Here is a 20737-nt window from a genome sequence, read left to right as displayed (position 1 = left end):
ACAAACAAACAAACAAACAAACAAACAAACCCAGAAGTGCAAAGTTTGAGAACCTGCCCCCACTCCTGATTTGCAGATTGGGCAACAATCTTGAATTGCTAGTTTGGCTGAGTAGACATTGGAGGTTTTTAAAAGCAGAGGTTGGATGGCCATCTGTCATGGATGCTTAAGTTGAGATTCCTGCATTGCAGGGGGCTGGACTAGATGACCCCTGGGGGTACCTTCCAACTCCACAATTTCATGATTCTATGACAGCCTTCTCCAAGGTGTTTTGGAAGGGCAAGTTGTTTGTTGCCCTCGAGGTGTTATGGAGGGGCAAGATAGCCAATGCACAGGGACAATAGGGTTTGTAGACCAAAAACAGATGGAGGGCACCACGTTGGGGAAGGTTGTCAGTGTGTGATCTCTGGTCATTCCCAGCAAGAAATAATAAACTTTTGAGACAAAAGCAAAGATGTTCACATTTAAGGTGCAACGGCGTTTGGATTTGTTGCTGTTTGTGCACATGCGAGAGAATAAAGCGCCTGCATCCTTCCACAAGTGCACACGGTTTTGCACTTCTACCTGTGGCCGCCTCAGACTACGCCAGCATCCCTCCCCAGCCTCAACCTTCTTGGAGCATCCTTTGCTGCCTTCTCATTAGAGTATCGGCTTGCATCTGTTGGGAAGGTACCAACCCTCGCTAAGGGGAGGCCGCAATACCATTGCAATTCGCCATGCAACAGAACGAGCCCCAACAGGCAGGAAACGGGAGAGTTTCCTTCCCGAAGCTAGAAAAGCCACAGTGCTCTTCCATAAGCTGCACTCAAAGCCTACGATGTTTGCAGGAGGTGAAAGGACATTCGCCTTCCTTCTTTGCTCCCCCCCTCGCCTCGCCGCGGCATCCACCGGGTCCGCTCCCCAGGTGGATGTTTGCACGTTGGCGTGGAGATGAACGCCGCTCACAGCCCAGCCTCGCCTTCGCCGCCGCCTCCTGAAGCCGAGGATTGGACGGAGGGAGAAGTGCCGGGCTGCGATTGGGCCCGGCGGGTCTGTCTGTCTGGCTGCCCCGTTTCAGCCTCGGTTGCATCACAGCGTGGGGATGCTGCTCTCTTCGAGCCGAGCCAGAGCAGCGGCGGTGGCGAAGAGGCGATGGTGGTGCCGCCAGAGCATCGCTGCAAGCCGCGCGCGCAGGACGGGCGTAGTAATAGCAGCAGCAGCAGCTGCCGCTGCTTTGCAGCCGTGAGGAGGACAATGTAAAGCGCGGGCCGAGGAGCCAGTGCAATGCAATAGCAGCCCCGGAGCCAGGAGGCGGCGGGGAGAAGGAGGCGGAGGGGGAGAAACTCCGCGCTGCTGCTGCTGCTCCTCCCTCCTCCCTCCCTCCATTCATTGCCTGCCGTGCACGGATTATCACATTGGGGAGAGGATTCTGGGCAGCTGGGCAGCCCGGCGGGAAGGAGGGAGGTCTCGGCGAGCGAGCGAGCGACCCGCCAGCTCCGCGGCTCCGGGCGACGTCGACCCGCCGCCTCCCCTCACGGTCGCCGGGAGCCTCCCCGATGGCTCCCCGCCGCTGCCTGGATGCCTTTGTCCCTCGCCGCCGGGACCTGGCGGGAGGCGGCTGGGCTCCGCTCCGGGGAGAGCGCTAGGAGCCTCCTCCCCGCATCTCCGCTGGGCGCCTCTGCGCGTCCTCCTCAGCGCCACAGCGAAGTTTTCGCGCCAGCCGCGAGGCGCCGAAGTTGCAGGTGAGGGGCGGGCGCCCCGCGGGGAGCGGCGTAGCTGGGAGGGGAGCGGCGCTGGGGGCGAAATGAGCGGCGAGGGGCCGAGCCGGCGGCCGGGTTAGGCGCGCACTCCTCGCGCCCGCCCGGCAACACCTCCTCCTCCGCCGCCGCTTTCCCTTCGCGGCCCGGGCGCCCCTCGCTCACCCCCCGGGGGCAGGCAGACCCCCCCGGGAATGCTGCCTGGAGGATGCTGTGGTTCCCGGTGAAGAAGATCCGGAAGCAGTTCAAGCTGCTGCTGCTCCTGGTGCTCCTCACCTTCGCCGTGTGGTTCACCTACCTGCACATCAGCCTGGTGCGCCAAGGCAAGGCGCTGCGCCTGCACTTCGCCTACGGCAGAGGTAAGCAAGCGGCGGGCCCCTTTTTATCCCCCCTGCCTACCCCGGAGTGAGGGCCTTTCCCACCTCAAAGGGGATCTTCTTTAGCCTTTGTTCCCAAATCAATCGTTTCATTTCGTTTCCTTCTCTCCCCTCCTCTTACTTAGTTTTGAATCAAAGCAAAGTATAATAACCTCACCCGTGCAGCCCCCTCCCCTCCAGAGACCGCAACTCTTGTGCCCTGGAATACTTTATCTGGAATAGTTACCACCAAGACCCACTTTAAATACTGACACTTGATGGTAAGCTAGGATTCCTGCTCCACTGACCTGGAGAGGAGGAAAGACTGTGATATAAGTGATTTTGGATATGTACTCTTTGCTCATTAGGAGCAAGGCCATTGTCTCATATTTGCACTTTGTGCAGGTAGAGTGCCTACTCTCAAAAGTCCTTACATATATTTGCTATATATTTCGCCTTCCAGTGTCTTCCCCAACCCTGGTGCTGGTCATAACTTTTAAAGGAGTGCATGTGAACACACTAGTATTTGCAATAAATAAATAAATAAAAAGCTGTGGCTATTTGAATTGATCTCAGTTCGAGGAGGACAGCCAAGCTCTTGCCTTTGCCAAACCCTTGATCTCTTAAGGTGCTTACATTCTCCCAATTTGCAGAATACTCCTCCTTTGGCTGGAGAATTGGTATTGGAAACTCTGTACAGTAGTTCTGTGCATGTTTACTCTGAAATAAGCCCCACTGTGTCCAAGGAGACTTACTCCCAAGTAAATGTACCAAGGATTGCCAAGACAAAGGCGGCAATCTTGATTCAGAGAGGCATACAGAACAGCCTCTGTGTGGTTAGCTGGGTTTCAAAGCTCAGGTCAGGGACTTGGCTGTAATTGCCAACAAACTGTCCAAACCCTCCAGGTCTTTAGTCTTTGTGGCAGAGTGTTTGTAGCAGCAACTCAATATTTCTTTAGAGCAAGACTGTGTGATCATTTCTGAATCCAGAGCACAGAGCTCCACTGTATATGTTGGGGGGGAAAGAATTCCAAAGCACATGGAAAATCCAGCTCTCTAACCTGAGTTTTGTGCAGGCTTGTTAAAAGAGCCCTCTACCAACGTAGCAACAGCTTTATGCCACTGGCATGTTGTGAATGACCAAGGGGGCTGTGCTCTTGTAGGTGTTGGAGAGGCAGGAGGGTAGAGCACCTCCTGCAGTAGTGATAGTTGTTCACTAGCACATGTGTTTGATGTCTAGCTACATGGAAGAAACAGCATGAAGATGAAAATTAAGGGAATGGGTTGGAGGCACTCCCCAGATTCAAGTTATTATTTAAATGTAGCTTTTGGTTCTTGACTGGGCCAGGACCCTCAGACTTGTATATTTCCAGCTACAGGTATGAGCATAATATGCACATATCTTGCACAAACAGGAAATGATGTGGAGCCATAGCTGGCAGATACGAAGTTTCTAAAATCTTGTTCTGGAATTGATAAAAACAAGAAATTGTCAGCTTTCCACTGTCCTTTGATTTGGTTAGATATTTAGAACCATTCTTTGGAAAATATGCCTTAAAACATATAACCCTTTTTTAAATTTACTGTGAAATGGCATTTTTAAGCTAAGATGTGAAACCAAGAGGACCAGAAACATGCATTAATTTCTATAGTGAAAGCTAAGATAGTGATTTTTGCAGAGTCCCAGAGATTTTAATCAAAAACTCTGTGTTGCCTTACTGCATACCCTTGTGTGCTTATTTCAGTGGCACAACGTTTTAAAAATCTTAACTGGCATTTAGTTGTGGGTCCTTTTTGCAATGGGAAAATTTGTGTAATCATGAAACCTGCTTCCAAAACAGAGGCTACAAAAGGGTTGGGTGTGGGCTATTGTCTGCATTCCAAGAGCAAAATAATTGCCACAGAAGAGAATGGAACTAAATTTCAGCATATTTCAGGAAATCTGGTTCTGGTTTACAATTCCATTCAGTACTATATTTTTAAAAGCCAACTTTATACAAGAATGTGGGGTGTCTTCAAAATATGAATTTTGCTTTATTTTCTTTCACAAAGGGGAAATGTGACTTAATAGTACAGTATTGAATTTGGTTATCCTTCCCCTTTCACTAGTGATCACTTCCGATTTTGGTAGAGTTACTTCAGATTTACACCTCTGTGATAAAAAATGTGAATTAGGCATCAGTATCTGACCTTCCAGTTTCTAAAGGGTCTTTTCAAGAACTACTAAAGGGCACCAATCTCTATCCCTAAAAAGGGTCACTACAATGACGAGCATCATAAATGTGTTTAAAACAATCAAGGAATAATTCCTTGTATAAAGTTGTGTTAGTAATAAGTCAAACTTGTTATTTTCTCAGTCCTAATATGAAATGACGATGCGTGAATATTTCACAAAATTGCTTTACTTTTAGATGTTTGAGAATGGTTATACAGCAAAAATCATAGGTTGAAATACTGAGCCTATTTCAGAGGTGAAACTGCTGTTAGATTGTACTGTACCTAAATTAATCACAAACCTTTTACTGAGCAGTCTAGTGGATGAATGAATTCTTATAGAGCATGTGCCTCTGTGTGTATTTGGGAGAACGTGCTGTTCATTTTTTTAAAAAGTGGTTTCTTGATTAACCACTACCAAGAATTTGTGATCTTGATGTTGTAAGGTGCTTAAATGACTACAGAATGATCCTCTACAAGAGATAGAAGTAATATTTATTCTGTTATGGTGCTAATCCAATTAAGACTACTAAATAATTTTTTTAAAAAAGTTGCATGGTGTTGGGCTACCATGGGCCATGCAGTGGTGGCCCAAATGCCTCATATGGCAGTAGCACAAGGGTACACAACCTGTGCCCCTCCAGATGTTGTTGAACTACACCTTCTATCATCTCTGATCACTGGCAGTGCTGGCCGGGCTGATGGGAGTTGTACTCCAGAAACATTAGGAGGGTTGCAGGTTGTGCACCCCTTCAGTAGCGGATTGTGGTGCTGCAATAACATTGCTACATCAGTGCAGCACCTTGAGTAAATTGCAGTGTTGGCCATGCCATAAGTTGCAGTGTTTCACCGGCACTACTGTTCTTCTACATATGGTAATTCTATTGCTATTACAGTGGTACCTCAGTTTACTAACTTAATGTGTTCCAGAAGTCTGTTCTTAAACCGAGGTGTGCTTTCCCTAATGAGGTCTCCTGCCGCCAGTACCCTTTCACCATTTGGATTCCGTTCTTAGACTGAGGTAAAGTTCGCAAACTGGGACACAACTTTCGGTTTTGCCGAGTTCGCAAACTGAATAGTTCTTAAACAGGGCTGTTCTTAAACCGAGGCACCACTGTATAAGTCACACAAAGGACTGAGCCATCAGAATGCACTCTAAACTGTTTGAGGTGCAAAGGAGTTGCTCTTGCACTCGTTCTCACAAGCTGTTGCAAGAAAATAAAAGATGTTTAGGGGGAAACAGTGACTGTATTATGCTGCTTGATGATGCTCTTTACCAAAATAAGGTACGTAAATTCCAAGATCTTGTGTGTTAATAGTATGTTCAAATTAGGGTGTTTGTTAGGGTGATAATGAGTTCATTGAAGATGGCTATTGAGCTTCCTAAAGCAAAATGTTCTTATTTTCCTAGTATTTGAGTCTTTTGACCAATAGATACAGAAGTTTCACTCTTAGATGCAGTGCGAGGTGCTAGGAGATCTAGCAGGATATTCAACTTCTTTCACTAATGCGGGAGTAGGGGTGATGGTTAAAGGGGAAGCTTGAAATAAAGCTCTTCTGCAATAAACATTAAGGGCACATTTTTTCACTGCTGTAGGATAACTCTCTTCTCAACTTCTGGATCAAGTGTAAATGACGGACAAGTGCAAAGTTATCAGTCTGATCTATTTTGAAGGTTTGTTGGAGCTAGTAACCTTATATGTGCACTTTATAGCCTTCAGACAGGCAAAATATAAGTAGGGGTCTGAACCAGGCTTCCATAGCCTGGTGCCCTCTAGATTTTGTTGGACTACAAATCCCATCATCCCTGATCATTGGCCATGCTGGCTGTGGCTGGAGGGAAACAGGTTGGTCTAAACCAGGAGTGAGGAATCTGTGGTCTTTCAGACGTTGTTGGGACTCCAACTTCAATCGGATTTGACTGGCATAGCCAGTGGTTGTGGATGATGGGAGTTGTAGTCCAACAACATATGGAGTACTGCAGTTTCTTGTCTAAGCCATGATTCCCAAAGCCTACAGAGATAGTCAGTTGCTAAGAGGCTCACATTTTTCTCTTCACCCACACCCTTTTAACAAATGTTTTTGAGTGAATAATGATGTAAGTTTCTGAATGTACATGTTTCACCAGTGGAAGATACAAAAGCTGACATTTACTGTCTTCCCATGCCTTCTCCTTATGGTAACCAATCCTTCCAGGAGACAACTTTGCTTGCTGCAGATGCCACTGAGAACTAGTTCACAGGCAAGGTAGTCGAGGGTAAGGCTGCTGGCCAGCATGTTCTGTGGAATGCTGCATCAGTTGGCTTCTCCAAGGCTCCGGATGCCTTACACATTACTTTTAAAAGTTGCTGGTGCCATAGTGAGAATGGCAGTGAGCTCTACCAGTCAGACACCACCTTCATGGCTGCAGGATCAGTGAGAGTACTGGAATAGCATGGGGTTGGGCCAAGCACCCTCAGTAGTCTCCTTGACCCTGCAATCTCATAGCTAGCATCTGATTCACATAGCTGTCTGTTGCTTTCACCCCCAGGATCAGTAATTTTGAAAATCAAGGTTAGAGCCACTTGCTGCCAATGCATAGGGAGTCTTCGGGGGGGGGGGGGTGTCATGAAGGAACCTTGGGTGGTCCTGGGCCTTGGAGCACAGCTTGCTAGTTGGGTTATAGTGGCACCACTGGCTCAGATGATCTAATGTTTTCCTATGCAAACAATTTCTTCTATGGAGAAAGCCAAGATGCCAGAGTGATATGGTATTGTGGAAAGGTTCATTCAGATTCACAAGCCCTCCACCTGTCTTCTGAAGTGATATTGACCCACAGGTTTATCACCTCCATGGGATGTGGGCCTTAGCCTTGTTTTGTTATACCATATTTTTGCTCCTTTGAATGTGGGCCTGTGTAGCCAACATCCTCCTTTCCATTGATTCAGATGTGAGTAAGCACCATCCACTGAGCCCATCAATCATATATGTGGGGCCTAGGTTTTCCATCTTCTTGGCTCACAGCAGAGACAGTGACACAAGATTTAGATCTACTTACTGGTGGCCGGCGAAGGCATTGCCTTTGGTTGAGTGTTGGCCCTTTAACATGTGTGGAAGAGGCTCAAATGCAGTTAGAGAATCATAGAGGTGGGAGGGACATTGGCTGTGGCAATTAAAATGTATCAGTACCACTTATGGAGACTTGCCTGTGCAATGAAGTGGTGTGTCTATTGGAAGTAATTGGGAGACATATGTGATTTGAGCCATTGACACCAACGGATCTGAATTCAGCTGCTGTTGTGGTTTTGTTGCTGACTAGATATGCTGATACAGAGGAGGATGTGGATAATTAAACACTTGCTATAGACACACTCCCATCACATCCTGCTCTCATGCGTGCAAGCATTTAGAGAAAACCACTGACGGTGTTTCTCATCACAAACCTTATGAGGGGTATCTCCCCAATCTGGCAGCTGATGTGCTCTTTTACTCAAAGTGGCATGTACAGTGGTAAGGAAACACCTCCTCCTGCAGCCTGATTCAGCTTGCTAACAGTGCAACTGGATGAACAATAATTTCCTATAGATGAACGCTGCTGTAAACTCTGTTATCAGAAAAGCAAATGTGCACACTATGAATCTGTGCCCAGTGATCTAATATAGGGAGACTTTCTTTGAAGCTGAATTAGTGATATATAAAATCACTAAACGTGCAGGGTGGGGTGACCAAAGGCTAAGTTCATTCCTATTTTACCAGACCTATTTGCTGTCTGACTGTAATCTGATGACTGCCTTCTATGGTGATTGCTCATGGGCCAATTGTTATTTGTAAAAACATTCATATCAAACTGATCTGATGGCCCGTTTCACCGTGACCCTTGAAAGTGTGCAAAGGATGGTGGTGTCTCAGTCTGTAGGCAGAGTTGTGACTTGGTGGCCAGCGGGTTGTGTATCCCCTGCAGAGTTTGTAAGGTGCAGAGGGGAGAAAGTGGGGAACAATGATGTAGGATGTTTCATTGCTATTTCTTTATAGTGGGCTTCTCTGAAGGCCTGGTGCAAATTATAGATCCTATTAAAAAAGAAACTAGCAAATTATTTAATGAGGAAGTGAGGACTTTCTTACTCCAACAGACTTTTGGGAACTGCTTGCTTTTAATGAAACGGCTGGTGCTGTGCTGTTTATATTGTACTTAGGTGTAGATTTTTGATATATTTTATAGTTTTTAATTCTACCAATGTTTAATTGCTTTTTTATGATTTGGAAAAAAGTTTTTAGCTGGTTTTTTAAAAATCTGTAAGCCATATTGAATCCCTGTTATGGATAAAGGCGAGACATAACTAAATATATGATGAAGATATTTGTTTCTTAAGATAAAGCTCTACTAGAAAGACATTGTTCCTATTTTCATGTTATTGAGAGAACACCGATGATGTACCAACAGAAAGTTCCAAGAGCTGCTTCATATGCTATTTATAAGCTGGGCGGGGGCACTTCCTTTTCCCCCCTCCTTACTACCGGAAAATAGGTGAAGGACTGAAGGTGAAATCGAGCAGTCCTGCTTTGCATGTTACACCAGAACCGGGTGAAGAATATTTGGGCATCATTTTTGCTTCTTTCTTACATCTCTTAAAAGCAAGCAGAGTTGGGATGATGAACCGGACAGGAGCAATAGAGACTGTTTCATCTTCTAAAAAATGGAATCCAGGAATTGAAGGGTAGTACAGGGAAATTATTTGATTGAGACCCCCCCCACCCCCCAAAAAAATGAGTGAATTGAGGAGGTTTGCAGTGCCTCTTCCACTGCTGCACAAGAGTTGAATGAGCCTCTCTGCAAGAGTCTTTTTCTTCAGCTTTGCAGACTAACAGAAATTCAAATACAGATTCAAATATCCTTGATGGAGGGAGGGATAAGTATGGGGAGGGGACAAAGAGCTTTAGATAAAATGCACTTTAAGGTAGGGGGTGGAAAGTATGAAACTGCAGCAGAGACAAAGTTGTAAACTGAAGGGGCCCCCTGGGATTCTGATTTATGCAAGTATAAATACTTTGCTGCAGTGATGGCTGTCATGTGGATTCTATAGGCAGGTCAGAGTGGCATCTATTGAAGCTCCCTTGGGGGGTATTGCTGTTGAAATTGCTTGTGCTTTCCATCCAAATGACAGAGGCTTAAGCTGGAATTAAATGAGCTGTTAAAATTCAAAATTGGTGGGAAATCTTAACCTGTAACTGATGGAATGTGCTACTGAACCAAGTTTGAAACCTGCTCCTGTTTGGAGCCAAAATCTGACTCAATTCCAGTTTGAAGAAGCTAAATCCAATTTGCAGCAGCCTAGAGACACCTGTATGGCTGTTAATATCTCCTTAGCTGAGAGACAGCTGCTTGTATGCCTACCCTTTGCCTTGGGGCAAGTAGCAGTTGGCCAATAATAGCATTTAGTAAGCAACTGCCCCTCCTCACCCTCCCAGTTGTTCTGCTCCCCCCCCCCTGCTCTCCTCAGAGTGTGATTAGCCTTTTAAAGCCCTTTAAGGACTGACATCTCCATCTTGCTGGTCCCTCCAGCTTTCGCAAGCAAGCAAGCAGGCAGAAGAGCTTATTTATTGCATTTCTATCCTACCTTGTTCTCCAAAGAGTACATGGTTCACCCCTCCTCCTCAGTTAATCCCTACATATCCCTGCAAGGCAGGTTAGGAGGCTACAGCTGACTCCAAGGTCACCCAGTGAGTTTCAGGACTGAGTGGAGATTTGAACCCTGGTCTCCCAGGTCCTAGTCCAACACACTAAGCATTCAGCGATTAGCTTATATGTCTGAGTTTCTAACACCGACTGAGCATGGAGCAGTGGTGGCGAGCAAGAGGCTGCTGGAGGGGTTGCAGCTGGCAGGTAGACCCAGAGATGGGCAACTGTCTTCTCCTGCATGCTTGCAAGTCTGTTTAAACCTGGGAATTGGTCTTCTTTCCAAATTGAGGTTTCCTCTCTTGTGAGCAACCTGGAGCCTTGCTGTATTTGGAATGCTGCGTGCTCAGGTGGGAGTGCAGTTCCTGGGCTGCTCTCTTGGTTTCCTTTATAGCTGACCTTGTTCCAATGCCAGATGCTGACAGGCTAACCTTCCTCTGACCTCCATTTCTGGAGGAAGATGCTGATGACCATCTGGTGCACCAACTGGGTAGCTTAGTTGTACAATTGTGGCTGGCAGAGAGATCAGCTGTCAGCTGACTGGAGTAGTACAGGGGTAGATCTTTAGATCTGACATTCATTTAATTTAGCACTAATAGACTGGAACAAGGAGGAGATCTCAAGAGGAGAGAGCCAGTGGGTTAAAAAGCTGTTCACAGCTTGTCTTCTATAGACATTGGAATGAAGGTACTCAGGCCAGATAGTCACTGTTTCACTCCTATTTACATTGTCTCCTCAGCAGCCTCTTCCTTCCCATCATGTACATTTAGGTTGCTATCAATGCATATTTCTAATCAGGGTGCCAACTTGAATAAAATATCGATGGGGGAGGCAGATAAGCCCTGCCCTGCATAATCAATCAAAAGATGTGGCGCACACACACCATTTGAATAGCAGTGCCCATCAACTATGGGGTCTTGGCCTCCTCAAATATTTTACTGAGGGGGCTGAAGGGGCCTTTGCCCCTAGGAATTGGCTCCTATGTGTCTAATGCTTAAAAATTAGGTTGGTTGGGTGTCTGTGAGCCTGGGCTTTTAAATATATCCCTCCAATAGTTCCTTGATCAAGTGTCTGTGTGGTTGGCAACACTTACCTGATCTTTTCTAATTGCAATTTCCCTTTTGTTCAGGGATTTATGGGAGAGAGAGAGGATACTTGGTGTAGGATGTGGCAAGGAATAGGGAGCAGAAATGTGGATAGAAAACACAAGTGGTGCATTTGAGCACCAGAAGCATTGCACCATCTATCTCACCAGTTCTTAACTTCCACTCAACACGAACACCTGATGATCACCAAATGCCTCCTGAGCCACAAGCAAAAGATTCATGTGATACCCTGACCTAAGGTCAACAGTATAGCTAGCCTCTCGGGTGCCTGGGGCGTTTCATGTGCCCTGCACCTGGGGGTGAGGTGAGCTAGGGCAGTGCGCACTGTGCAAAACCTCTCTGCTCCCTTAGCTGTAGGGTGGCTGAGGGAGAGGCGGTGGGCAGACGCAAGCCCCACAATGTTGTTTCAGGCAGCGCGGAACCTGCAGGTACCCAAGCCACAATGTCGTTGTGTTTGTTGACTGAACTAAAAAGTTTCATGAGCCCAATTTTTTAATTTTATTTTAAAAACGCATATTTTTGCCATTTTGTCACACACACTCCAGTGATGACACTCTGTACAGCCCACACCCACCACACCCCCTTCCTATGGCACTGCCTCCAGTGCAGGGTGAGGTGGTGTGTTTTCAAATGTCATACAAACAAGGGGAATATGGGTTCTTCAAGAAGTGCTGGATTTTATTTGAGAGTCATTGATGCTCTTTCGAGGTTCCTCCAGCAGCTTTTGAGGGGACTGCAGGAGAGAGGAGAGGAAGTCCGCTGTGTGAGCGGAAGCCTTTTCTGCTTATGCACAGATAGCATTGGCTACATCCTACAGTATCATTGTTAAATGGATGGAGCATCGTTTCACTGTTTTTGTTGGAACTGGGGAGGAGGCATTCCTGCTTGATTCCTCTTTTGCCATGTACCACTTTTTAAAGGAATTGGGGGCAGAAATCAAGGATCTGGGATTTTATACTCAAGACAGGGTAAGCAGTTTACCACAGCTGTCCTCTGCTGCTACTGCAAGAGGGAGAAGGAGCTGCCTAAAATGTAGAATGCCCCCCCCCCAGAGTTCTACACCCCTTACCCAAGATTTGTAGATGACTCCCTGTGGGGACCACATGTCCCTAATTAAGAATCACTGGTCTGTCACTCTCAAAAAGGAATTAAAAGGCTAATGCAGTTCATGCCTTGCTTTATTTTAAGATCCTCAAACCACTCCTTGCAAGTAAGACTCTGCAAGGGTTGCCTTTCCTAGCCCACTTGCTCCATGCATAGCCTGCATGTAGTGATTTGTGCCCTGTAAGAAGAAGGAATCCATTTTGTCTAAAGCTTTTATGCCTGATTGCCTGGGGAAGATTCTTACTGGACTCAAGTGAGTGGCTGCTTGCAAGTCTGTTTTAAACCATTGTTTGGATTAAAGTAGTAGATAGGTAGCCGTGTTGGTCTGCCATAGTCAAAATAAAAAAAATTCCTTCCAGTAGCACCTTAAAGACCAACTAAGTTAGTTCTTGGTATGAGCTTTCGTGTGCATGCACACTTCTTCAGATACACTGAAACAGAAGTTGCCAGATCCTTCTATATAGTGAGAAGGTGGGGAGGGGTGTTACTCAGGAGGGTGGTGGGAATGAGAGATAGGCAGGCTCTCCCAGCTATCTGCCTATCTCCCATTCCCACCACCCTCCTGAGTAACACCCCTCCCCACCTTCTCACTATATAGAAGGATCTGGCAACTTCTGTTTCAGTGTATCTGAAGAAGTGTGCATGCACACGAAAGCTCATACCAAGAACTAACTTAGTTGGTCTTTAAGGTGCTACTGGAAGGAATTTTTTTTATTTGGATTAAAGTAGTTGAAGACAGTGTCACTCTGACAGCCCCCCCCCCCCACACAAATTTGCTTCTATGGTGGTTTATCCAGGGAGGAGGGAGGCAGGGGTACGGAGAAGCAATAGTGAGAAGTTGCTTTAGCTGCCTGGCCCAGTGCCCCTCTCATCACTGGGCTTCTGAAAGAAAGACAGAAGCCATGATAGATGCAATCCTGACCCCAGGCCTTGATAAGCTTCTGACGGGAGCCCAGGTGAGTGTGCTCATCTTCTTTTCCTTAAATATCCCTGCAGTGTATCCCAGAGGCATGGTGGGGGAGGGGAGGAAGATGCCAGCCACTGGCATTTGCCCAGCCCACTGCTTCCTCTCTTCAGCATGGGGCACTTAAAATATATTTAATTATGCCGTTGTCAGTTGTGTTGGGCCCTCCTGTTACAACTGACAAGTGGGTGCTGACAGATTGTTGGACTCCAGGAAGGATGCCAGAGAATGGGCACTGGTTTTTGGCAAGCGATGGACGCTGTCTCCGGGGAGTGTGATGTTCACATTTGCATGTACCTTATAGAACAAATGGGCTTCTGCCATGGCGAGGCACAGTCCAATTTATTCTCTGGTTATGGCCCACTTTGCTGATTCTCAGATCAGCCAAGGGGAGGATGTGCAGAAAGGTTAATTGCTTGTTAAATTAGCCAGTTCTAAGCTGATGCACTTTGCATAGGCTGAGGGCTGGGTGTGTGTAGTATCTCCTGCTGTCTACTGAATTGTTTCTGCAGTGTCGACATGCAAAAGGTTATGATAACTGGCAAATAAGCTGTTGCCTTCAGGGCTGGGCTGGGAAAAGGTGTCTCATGGAGTTTTGGCATTTCTTTATTTTTAGGCTCGTAGCTTATGCTCTCTTCAGGGCTGCTTGTGCATCAAGGTGGCTAGTTATTTGTATTTCGCTACACACTACTCACAGGGGAAATGCTGGTCTCCTGCCTGTATTCAGCATTGTACAACTTGGAGAGTTGGATCCCGACCAGAATAGCATTATGTCCCTGATAAAATAAACCTCTTTCTTATCTCCTACAAGTAGATAATTACCCTTCTCTGCCTAATTTAACACAGAGATTCCTCAGCTGAAATAATGAGGCCATTACGGTACTCTCCGGGCTGCAAAGCACACCAAGTCAATGGGGTGGAAACTGTAGCACACACCAGGTAAAAAATACAATTAAAATAAAATAAAATGACTCTTAATGGGGGTTGCCAACACTTCAGTAGCTGGAGATTTCCCTGGCAGGCATTTCGCTGAAGGGAGTGATTTAGCACTTTAGGTTATTGCAGGAGTCAAACAGGAGACGGGTTTTATTTGTGAGGAGCTGTAAACAGCAGCTTTAATAGGTTCCCTTCCAGAATACTGATGTCCTGGCTGTCAGCAGTGGGGTGAAGGGGCATGGATTTAGGGAGGGGAGACCTGCCAATGTATGAATGAGAGGTTTTAGAGAGGTACTTGTTGGAATGCAGGGAAGCACAATGAGATTTTGGTCTGTCAACTACAGATGAGGCAGCAGTCTGCCTACAGATGCATTCTGGGTTGGTAGCAAACTGAGGAGCAATAGGATATGCTCAGAGCTGCACTTTCCCCATGCAATTTGTGGTTTGTTTTCAAACAAGGAGGGGACTGGGTCTGCAGTGAACCCAATGAACGTATTCCTATCAGTACACCATTTCCTGGTGCGCGCTCTCTCTCTCTCTCTCTCTCTCTGTGTGTGTGTGTGTGTTTCATCGCTTATGCCTTATGCATATTCCAGATTACTGGTCCTTTCTAGTCCATTCATATATGCTCTCTGGCAGCAGCAGACAGAGGTCTTTCTGAAACCTGCTATCGAACATCCTTTAGCTCATGGGTGACTAATTTGCTGGCTATATATGGCTCTCCAAGTATTTTTTCTAGCTCCCTGCCACAAAACTCGCAGCAATTTAGCCAAGGTGGATTTCAAAAATATATATATTTACAAATCAATAACATCATTCTCCGGTCATGTTCTGCTTGCTCCTCTTGTTCCCCTCCAAGTTTTGGAAACTTAATTGGCAGTACCAGTAGCTGCAATACCACCCTTGGTCTGTAGCCTGCTGCTTCTTCATTTGTACAGCACTTCCCCTGGTGCCTAGTATTCTTGGTTGCTCTGCTTCCTGGAAGGCTTCTGTGCTCTTCAGAGGACAATGGATCTCATCTATTTGCTTCCATTGTCTCAGCAAAGCCGCCCACTGCTGCTGCTTATGATGAAAACTGCTGTAAGGAAAGGTGAGGAGGGAAGATGCCATGGAATGAGGCTGCATTCAGAGCATGTGCTCTGCCACTGGGCTGTGGCTGTTCTCCTGAGCTCATCTGCCTCATTAAAGAGGCACAGATACATTTGCAAAACTAGAGTAGACTGAATTTAACATTGTGGCTCTTCCTAGCATTGCTGTATCTCATTCCGCCTCATCAGAACTTTGTGTTTCTTTTCCCTTGTTGTGGGTTATTCAGAGGCAGTAGGGCTGCCCATAAAGATGTGTTGATGTGGCCTGGTTTCTGTTGTTTTTCTAGACTTCATCTCCCTTCCTCAACCTTAATGAAATGGCTCTAGTGAGAATCATGCGCTGGCAGTTGTTCCTACTTATCTTTTGTTTTTTCCATTTATTTCTCCTCGCGGAGACCATTGGCTAAACTTGAACAATGATATAAAAGCGTAATTGTCTGTATTTCTCAAGATATGAAGGGGTAGGTATATGATATACATGACTGCTGCAATGGGGTAAGATTGCTTGCTCCTCCCCAGAGTCCTTTGTGTGTATGCTTACTTCATAACTGCCAACAGTGTCTGCCTCAACTAATGCTAGATGCCTCCTTCAGTAAGAAATTGGCATTATTTTTGACAGTTTCTCTACTGCCCACTGGGCATTGAATAGCAGCTGAGTGCTGACTGTCAATCTTGTTAATGTGTCTCTCTGCTCTTGCTGGGCAAAAATATGAGCTGTATCGACCGTTGCTGTTGCCTGCCCAGTTGCTTGTGCTGCAGAAGAGTGTTGCTATGTTGGGGGCCCCTGCCTTCATTGTGTCTTAAGTTTGGGGTGGGCTGAGGGGTGCTTTGACACCACATTTTTAAAGGGCTTTATGATTTGTCTCCCCGAGCTTGTGGGGGCAGGGGAAAACTGATGGCTGATCCTCTCATTGTAAAACATAGCAATCAAATATGTTTCTGGTTTCCTGTGGTGAATAGATCCTTTGGCCTCTGAGAAGAAGTCTCTTCCATTAGCTCTCAAAGTACAAGTGTAAATGGGTAAATTGTGATCAGGGCCTGTGATGCACAGGCTGTACAAGTAGCGTACTCTGCTGACTGATACTTTGTGGAATGACTAAGGCACCTTTCCCAGAAGAAAACCCTCCTTGTGCCACCATAAATCTCCGTAAGATAAAGTGCTTCATCTTTTGGATCAGTTCCCTGCCTGCTCAGGGTTCTGCATAATTCAGAATCCATTGTATCTTGTTAAAAGAGTAGGGTGAATTAAGTTTGCTTGCATGTGCATAGGGAAAGACAAAAAGGATAATGATGACTACTCCATTCCTTGCTTACTTCTCGTGGAAGACTTGCCTCTGAAATGTATTGAAGCCCCTATTTGCAGAACATCAGTCTCATCCTATTCCCTGTAAATAACCTGATGCTTTAGTGGCTGTTTATCAGAGTTGGGAAATCTAGGGAATTCCTGTGCTATAAAGAGTAAAATTGTACGGCCATTTCTCCATCCTTAGCCCACTTATCATGCCACAAAAGTGGAAGAACATATTGTAATGCTTTTTTAGCCACAAAGTCTGACCGTTTCACCTTATGGCAATTAAACACCTAAAGCTAACTTGCCCTTCTGTGGCTTTACTTAATCTCTTTAAAGTGAGAAAAGCATTATTGAAACACCTGGGCTACTTACCACGGCAGCAAGAAGTTTGCTGATGGGGTTCCTTCTGTTCTGATATAGGACACCAGCAGATTGCTGATCTTCATCATATATGCATTTTTTGGGGGAGGGGATGGACAACTTTTATTTAAGCTGCTTGGGGTGCCCCCCCCCAATCATTTCAGTGCACATTGCTATCAGGGTTTGTCATACCACAGAATCAAGCAGCTCTACCAACTTCAGTTGCTTCTTATGTCGTATGATTCTGTTTGAAAATGTGTGTTGTGGGGGGTGCAATTTGTTTTCTTTTTTCTGTTGAGGGCTAAATTCCCTGGGAGTAGATGAGGTTGTGTCCACTGATGGGTAGGGCCAGAGCCAAAAGTGGGTGTGCTATCCTATTCTCATGTTTGTATGCAGCTCTTAAGCCACAGGTTTTCCACCCCGTGTTAAGTCCCTGTCTTAACCTGCTCAAATATTTTTACATAAGCTCCTAATCTGCAAGGCAGGCTGAAGATTTTGCAGCCAGTTTATAAAGACCCCAAAAGAGAATTTATAACTGCACGCACACACCCACACACCCACATGTGTGTGTGGGTGTGTACATACTACTTGGTTCCTTGTCTGTCCAAAGGACCATAGTCCCTATTCCTACTCCTCTGTTACCACTGGTTCTGCTTTTCAATAATTCATCTGTCTGTCTGTCTTGTCTGTTCTACATTATTCTTAACCTCATGTCAAAAGAAGTATATTGTACAATATACCTGCATGCTCAGGAATCTGTACATCCTAAGTTATGGGTGAGGCTGCATTGGAAGCATCATGCACCATCAGCCCAGATCCACAAACATATCCTGTAATAACTCTGGTAGTAGAATGGCATTTCTGACAGCACTGACAGCTTTGAAACAGAGCAAATTATCCCGGCAGTTGGCAGGCTTTCTGGCATGTTGGAGAGTTGGTGGACTGCCTGAAGCTATCCCTTGCTTCCAGATGCCAATCGTATTTTGTGAACTCACAACCCTTTTCTCTTCTGCCAGTCAAGGATACCTGCACAATCACTCCACCTGACTTCTCTCACAGCTCTTTACCTCTTCTTCATTTCTGTGACCCACTTAGTTCCTGCCTCATTGGCAGATACCTTAGTCTTTAGCTTGGGTTTCTCAGGTGAGCTGCTCCTAAACTGGCCCCCTGTAACAAGCCCTAGGCTATAGCTTGACATTGAAGATGGAAAGGCCAGGGGAGGAGAACACCATTCCTTTGATGAAAGCACAAGGAGCTTGAAGAGAACTCCCACTTGTGCCTGTAACATGGTGGCTTCAATAGTTTGTGTCAGTGAGTATGTGGGATGGGAGCAGTTAAATTTCAGGAAGCAGTATTGTATTTGCATTGTCTGTCTCCTTCTAGTCGCCTAGTATTTGCTCCACATGGCATGTACCCCTGATAGGAAGCCCGTGCAATATATGCTTGTGTGTTTAAAAAACCTAAAAGGAGTCGTTCACTTCATTCAGATGTTATAAAATCAGACATTACCAAACCCTACCGCTCTTCCAATTTAGAATACTTCAAAGGGTACCCATCTCAGTAACAAACCCTTCCCAGTGTGGATTCCTTTTGCTAATTTGCCCATTTCCGCAACAGACAGTGCTTTTTCCTAAAGCAAATCCACACTATAGAAAGGATAACTAGATTTTCCAACTCTGTGTCATTATAATCTTAACTACAACCACCAGGTGTGTTTTTTTTAAGTAACAACGTTACTAGTTAAAGGTAACAATATTACTAACACTTGGACTTACGGTAATACTAGTTAGTACAGTGGTACCTTTGGTTAAGAACTTAATTCGTTCCGGAGGCCAGTTCTTAACCTGAAACTGTTCTTAACCTGAAGCACCACTTTAGCTAATGGGACCTCCAGCTGCCGCTGCGCTGCTGGTACACGATTTCTGTTCACATCCTGAAGTAAGGTTCTTAACCCGAAGTACTATTTCTGGGTTGGCAGAGTCTGTAACCTGAAGCGTCTGTAACCCGAGGTACCACTGTAAAAGAAAATTTAATACCCCCAGTCTTTAACATGGGGACCCTATTACCACATCTGCAAAAAATCAGTGTCGTATGTTGTATCTAACACTGGAACTACATTATTTTATGAATGACATTATTTAACTGACTAGGTTTCTAGTGCTGAGGTGTCATCTGTACAGAACTATATTTCTCTCAAATTTTGAGGACTGGGAGAACGATCTGATAGATTCATGTATTGAGTTGATTCATGTATTGAGTTCTAATCCTTTTCTATTATTGGAATGTCTATAACTAGAACTCATTTATTTTTATACCTGCCTTCCTTTAGCAGCTCTCAGAGGCTGCTTATAAATCTTAGATAGCAACCCTCTACTTGAAATGTTATTTTCAATAATCTGGTCCATTTACTGGGTTGGAGTTTGGAAACTGCTTAAAAGAGGGCTTGTGAACCAAATGAAACTGTTGTGGAAATATTAACTAAATTCACCGTGAAGAGCTCCTTAACTGTATCAGGGAGTGATGACTGTCTGTTCTAGAAAAGCAGTCTGAGAGAGGAATTAGTAGCCGGATAAGATCAATATTAGCTCTGGCCCTAAACAAACCCACCTGGGATAAATTGTCCTGACAATGTTTTCAAAAAAATTTAATAGCCATTGTTCTGTACATTTCCCAAAGGGTTAGACTGGAGTCAGGTGATTCCAACCCCAACCCAATTTTCTTCAACTTCAGAAAGAGTTGAAAAAAGGGCTTCTGTTGGAAGCCACCCAGAGTGGCTTGGGCAACCCAATCAGATGGGCGGGGTACAATAATAAATTAATAATAAATTTTATTTATATCCCGCCCTCCCCAGCCGAAGCCGGGCTCAGGGCGGCTAACAACAAAAAAATAAATTATCATTATTATTATATGATTGTGTACGATCATCCCACTTTCACTTCTGGTAACATTGCTACTTAACCTCTCTGGCCATAGGTGACAGTGAGAGAAAAAAGGGCATGTGCAGGTATGCATCAGGGGTAACTGGTGCTCTCCAGATGTTGTTGGACCAGATCCTGCCAGGACGGCCGATGGACAGGGATGGTGGAAGTTTTAGTCCCTACATCTTCTGGAGAGCAGCATTTTGGATACCCCGGGCATACATCTTGTGAAACCAGGCCTCTGCAAAAGCCCTTCAACTCTCTCAAAAACTGTTTTCATTCTCCAGCCTTGAAAATAGATCAGGTGTTTACTCTTGTACCACAGACAATAAATAAATTTTCTCTTTCAAGGTTTTTGAATGTTAGCAAATAGTTTTCATTGATCTCTAGTAAGGCCATCATAAACATGTTGTCAGTTGCACAGAATTGTAGGCTGTAGTCTTGTACTCATTTAATGTTTAGTTTGTTCCATTGACATCAGTGGATGCAAGCGTTTGTAATGGGATATAGGATGGCAGCTGTGGAATGAAAAATGAACTAATTGGTCTTTGGCTCCAAGGTTCTCTAGAGGTGTCCTAATTAGAACACGTCCTATAAGTAGTGGTATTCATTGAATGTGTGCTTATTATAGGAGCATGTTGTCTAGTTTGTGCCCATTTGACTGGCAGAACACTAACTTTTCATGGAACCACATCTAATAAATTGGATAGCGTTATCAGAAGTGTAGTATAGTATTTAATTGCTGAATATGTGTAGCAGATAGGTAGATGTCACAACAGATATGTATGACAACAGAAAAATGTGTTTCTGGGTGATAAAGTGACAAAGTGATAAAGAGGGGGGCATTTTTACATTTTTAAGGTTTCTGGAATTCTTTGATATGCATATTACCAGATTACATAAAAGTGAATTGTACATGGAAAGCATATTGTATGCTGTTTCTTCAGCTGCTCTTAGGTAGGTTTTAATTGTATTTGTTAATTTAGACCAGGCTTCCTCAAACTCAGCCCT

At 45.2% G+C, this 20737-nt stretch overlaps 1 protein-coding gene across 1 annotated transcript in view; it reads left to right on the top strand.

Moving 5' to 3' along the window:
* Window positions 1-1060: 1060 nt before the first annotated feature.
* Window positions 1061-20737, top strand: part of B4GALNT4 (beta-1,4-N-acetyl-galactosaminyltransferase 4) — a 159104-nt gene continuing 139427 nt past the window's right edge. The window contains exon 1 of the mRNA XM_083480795.1: window positions 1061-2095. Coding sequence (XP_083336921.1) covers window positions 1945-2095 — 151 coding nt within the window. The 5' untranslated portion in view covers window positions 1061-1944. The remainder of the gene's footprint in view (window positions 2096-20737) is intronic.

Source organism: Podarcis liolepis (genome assembly GCF_965112155.1).
Source record: "Podarcis liolepis genome assembly, chromosome: 1".
NCBI lineage: Eukaryota > Metazoa > Chordata > Lepidosauria > Squamata > Lacertidae > Podarcis > Podarcis liolepis.
This window is presented reverse-complemented; position numbering and strand designations above follow the sequence as displayed.